The 3,621-nt window shown below is 49.7% G+C and overlaps 2 protein-coding genes across 2 annotated transcripts in view; one reads left to right on the top strand and one right to left on the bottom strand.

Moving 5' to 3' along the window:
• The window catches only part of ETH_00019710 (sodium-dependent transporter, putative), a gene marked incomplete at both ends in the record, with an annotated part of 2,281 nt that extends 2,060 nt beyond the window's left edge, over nt 1–221 (top strand). The window contains one exon of the mRNA XM_013375802.1: nt 102–221. Within this exon, the coding sequence (XP_013231256.1) occupies nt 102–221 (120 nt within the window). The remainder of the gene's footprint in view (nt 1–101) is intronic.
• A 3,019-nt stretch (nt 222–3,240) lies between these two features.
• ETH_00019715 (uncharacterized protein) lies at nt 3,241–3,492 on the bottom strand (the record flags this gene model as incomplete). The annotated part of the gene is made up of 1 exon (XM_013375803.1): nt 3,241–3,492. The coding sequence occupies one exon, from the start codon at nt 3,490–3,492 to the stop codon at nt 3,241–3,243; it is 252 nt and encodes an 83-aa protein (XP_013231257.1).
• Between the last annotated feature and the right edge of the window lie 129 nt (nt 3,493–3,621).

Consider the following 3,621-nt stretch of genomic DNA (forward strand, 5'->3'; position numbering starts at 1 on the left):
CGGCTATCCCCCTGCTGCAGCTCCCCCCTACACTGCCTCTGCTGCTGCTGACGCTGCTGCTGCTGCTGTTGCTCCTGCTGCTGCTGCTGCTGCTGCTGCAGGTGGGGCTGGCGGTGTCAGTGCTGCTGTCTGGGGAGGCAAGCAGTGGGGCCCTGGGGGGCCCCTGGGGTTATATGTCTTTGTTGGAGAGGGGAAAAGGGGGAAGGGCCCTTAAGGCGTAAACCCTAAACCCTAAACCCTAAACCCTAAACCCTAAACCCTCGAGGGTACAGCGTAAACCCTGGAGACGAGCGGGCGGGGGGTGGCGCCGGGGGCCCAGGGGCTGCAGCAGAACTGAAGCAGCAAGCAGCAAAAACATAATAAAAAAGAAGTGAAGAAAAGAGGCTAGAGAGGGGCCCCAGGGTTCAAATAGGAGGCTTGAGCTGGGGTGTACATACACCCGAGGGAGAGGAGGCGCAGCGCCTCCGTGCTGCCAGCAGCAAAAAGACTTTAAACTCCCCAACAGCAAATTGACAAGAAAAAACTGCAAAAAGGATTAAATGCGAAGTTTGGGGGGTCTAACTTCAGGTGTACAGACAGCTCCGGCGCCGCAGCCACCGCGCGGCTGCTGCTGCTGCAGCAGTTCTTTCTGCGGCACTTTCCCGGCAAACTGCAGCAGCAAACTGCTAAAAGAAACTTATTTCCAACCTTCTGCAGTTAACTCAGCGTTTTCGAATTAATAAACGCAGTTTCAGTCTCGAACTTCCTTTTTTCAGGTGTATGTACACCGCAGCGGTACGCCAGAGGCAGCAGTCACGCGGTCGCTGCCGGATCTGCTGCTGGCGGACACCAGTTTTGCGTCTTTTCGGGATTTTTCTCTTGCGTTTGGATTAAATATTTCCTTTTAATCCATTTAGCGCTTCATTAGCGCACACACTCGCCTTCCCGCGCCTCCGCAGCAGCATCAGCAGCAGCAGCAGCAGCTGTAACACGCTCCCAGCTCTATCTTTTGCTGCTGCGCACTGGACAGACACCGCGCCCGCAGCAGTGTGCTTTGACAGCAGCAGCATGTTGACGGAAAGACGAAGTCAAACTGCAACGCGGCTGCCGGAGAGCAGCAGCAGCAGCAGCAGCAGCAGGAAGAGCTGCTGCTGCAGCGCGGCGGATTCGGTGCTGGCTGCGCTGCGCAGCAAACGCATGCAGGCCAAGTGTTGCAGCGCCCTGGAAGAAGCAAAAGAGCTGCTGCTGCTGCTGTGGGGCCAGCTGCTGCTGCTGCTGCAGCACCTGCTGCGGTGTATCGACAGCGCAGCACCCAGAAAACTCTCCGGATTCGTTTCTTCGGAGAAGTTTCACTTCTTTAAAAAGGACTTTCGAACCCTAATTGCTTCTCCGCTTTTCTGGCTGCTGCTTCTGCTCGCGAGCGTTTCTGCTGCTGCTGCTGCAGTCCCCGCGCTGCTCTGGGCTGCTGCTGCTCCGCTGCTGCTGCCCTTCACCGACTTCGTCACTTTTTGCTGCTCCCCAAATGAAAACAAATTCAAAAATAAAGTTATTTGGGTCACTGGTGAGCAGCAAATCAATTAATTAATCAATCATTTAATTAATTAATCATTTAATCATTTAATTAATTAATTAATTAATTAAATGATAATAATATTAATTCTGGCTAAGTAGTAGTTGGTCAAATTTGTATTTGAAAGAAGGCGAAATAATGGAACAACGAAATAGAACAGCTAAACAAAGTGAGTCAAATAAATAAATAAATAAATCTAATAATCATAAAATAAAATAAAATAAATACAATGAATAAATTAATAAAATAGAATAAATAAAAGAAGACAAGACTGCTCAAGAACACTTTTCGTGAAAATACAAAAGCGAAAACATCAACTCAAGAAGTACAAGAGACTACGAATAAATGAATAAACAAAAAAATAAACAAATAAATAAATAAACAAACAAATAAATGAATAAATTAAATAAATAAATAAATAAATAAACAAACAGCAGCAGTTTCTTTTGTCTTAGCACAAAAATCTGCAGAACTTTAAAAAGAAATCCTTCTTCTGCACAACTTTCGCCAAACACCCAACCAAACAAAACAAACAAGCAAACGAATAATAAATAAATAAATAAATAATAAATAATAAATAATAAATAATAAATAGATAATAAATGAAATTGTTTGCGCGCAGGGGGCACCAGCGGGATCGGGTTGGCGCTGTGTCAGCAGCTGTCTGTACACCCCGTGAAAGGGCTCATTATTACCGGCCGCTCTTTTTCGAGATTAGAAAAATCAAAAAAAGAAATTCTGGACTTTTGCAGATCCCACGGGGGCTCTTTGAGTGAGCAGGACTTGCTGCTGCTGCCCCTCGACCTCTCCAAGGGGCTCAGGGCCCCCGACCAGCAGCAGCAGCAGCAGCAGCAGCAGCAGCAGCAGCAGCAGGAAGACCCCTGGCAGCGCACCGTCGAGGAGGCCATCAATTGGAGGGGCGGCGTTGATATTCTCTTCAATAATGCAGGTAACGCAAACAGCTAGCTAGCTAGCTAGCTAGCTGGCTAGCTGTGTGGCTAGCTAGCTATGTAGCTAGCTAGCTATGTAGCTAGCTAGCTATGTAGCTAGCTAGCTGTGTAGCTAGCTAGCTGTGTAGCTAGCTAGCTGTGTGGCTAGCTGGCTATGTAGCTAGCTAGCTGTGTAGCTAGCTGGCTATGTAGCTAGCTAGCTGTGTAGCTAGCTGGCTATGTAGCTCACCAGCTGCATAGTTTGCTAGATAGCTGGCTAGCTAAACAGCTAGCCACCTAGCTAGATACTTAGCTACTCAGCTATCTATCTATCTGTCTAGCTAGCTAGCTAGCTAGCTAGATAGATAGATAGATAGATAGTCAACACTAGGGCCGATTTCAGGCACCTTGACTGATAGCTTGATGGGTAGACAGCTATTTAGCCAGCTAGCTAGCTAGCTAGATATCTGGCTAGCTAAACAGATAACTAGGCAGCTAGCCGCTTTACTAGCTAGCTGTATAGCTGGGTGGCTAGCTGGCTAGCTAGCTAGCTACCTGACTAGCTAGAAAGCGGAGAGCTAGCTAGTCCATTGGCTTGACACAGAGCTTGCTTTGCAAATGGCCTTCTAGGGAGCTGGCTAGCTAGCCAAACATACAGCTAGCTAAAAGACAAGCAACTGGCCAGCTAGCTAGCTAGCTAGCTAGCTAGCTAGCTAGCTAGCTAGCTAGCTAGCTGGCTAGCTGGCTAGCTTGCTAGCCATCTCATTGGGTTGGTGCTGGCTGCGCGGCTGCTGCTATCCCCGTTTCCGCCCCTCCCGGACACCTCGCCGCTGCCATCGCCCCTGCTGCTGCCGCTGCTGCTGCTGCTGCTGCAGCCGCTGCTGCCGCTGCTGCTGCTGCTGCTGCTGCTGCTGCTGCTGCTGCTGCTGCTGCTGCTGCTGCTGCTGCTGCTGCGGCTGCTGAGGGTGCTGCGGATGCCCCGGGCTGTTGGACGGGCAGGCGGAAAGCGACCATGTCTTAAGGGGCACTTCGTCGTTCGTCTGCAGCAGCAGCAGCAGCAGCAACAGCAGCAGCAGCAGCAACAGCAGCAGCAGCAGCAGCAGCAGAAGCAGCAACAAAGGCAACAGCAGTACAATGAGAAGA

The sequence above is a fragment of the Eimeria tenella genome, genomic scaffold, assembly GCF_000499545.2.
Source record: "Eimeria tenella Houghton genomic scaffold, Eth_scaff3, whole genome shotgun sequence".
Lineage (NCBI taxonomy): Eukaryota > Apicomplexa > Conoidasida > Eucoccidiorida > Eimeriidae > Eimeria > Eimeria tenella.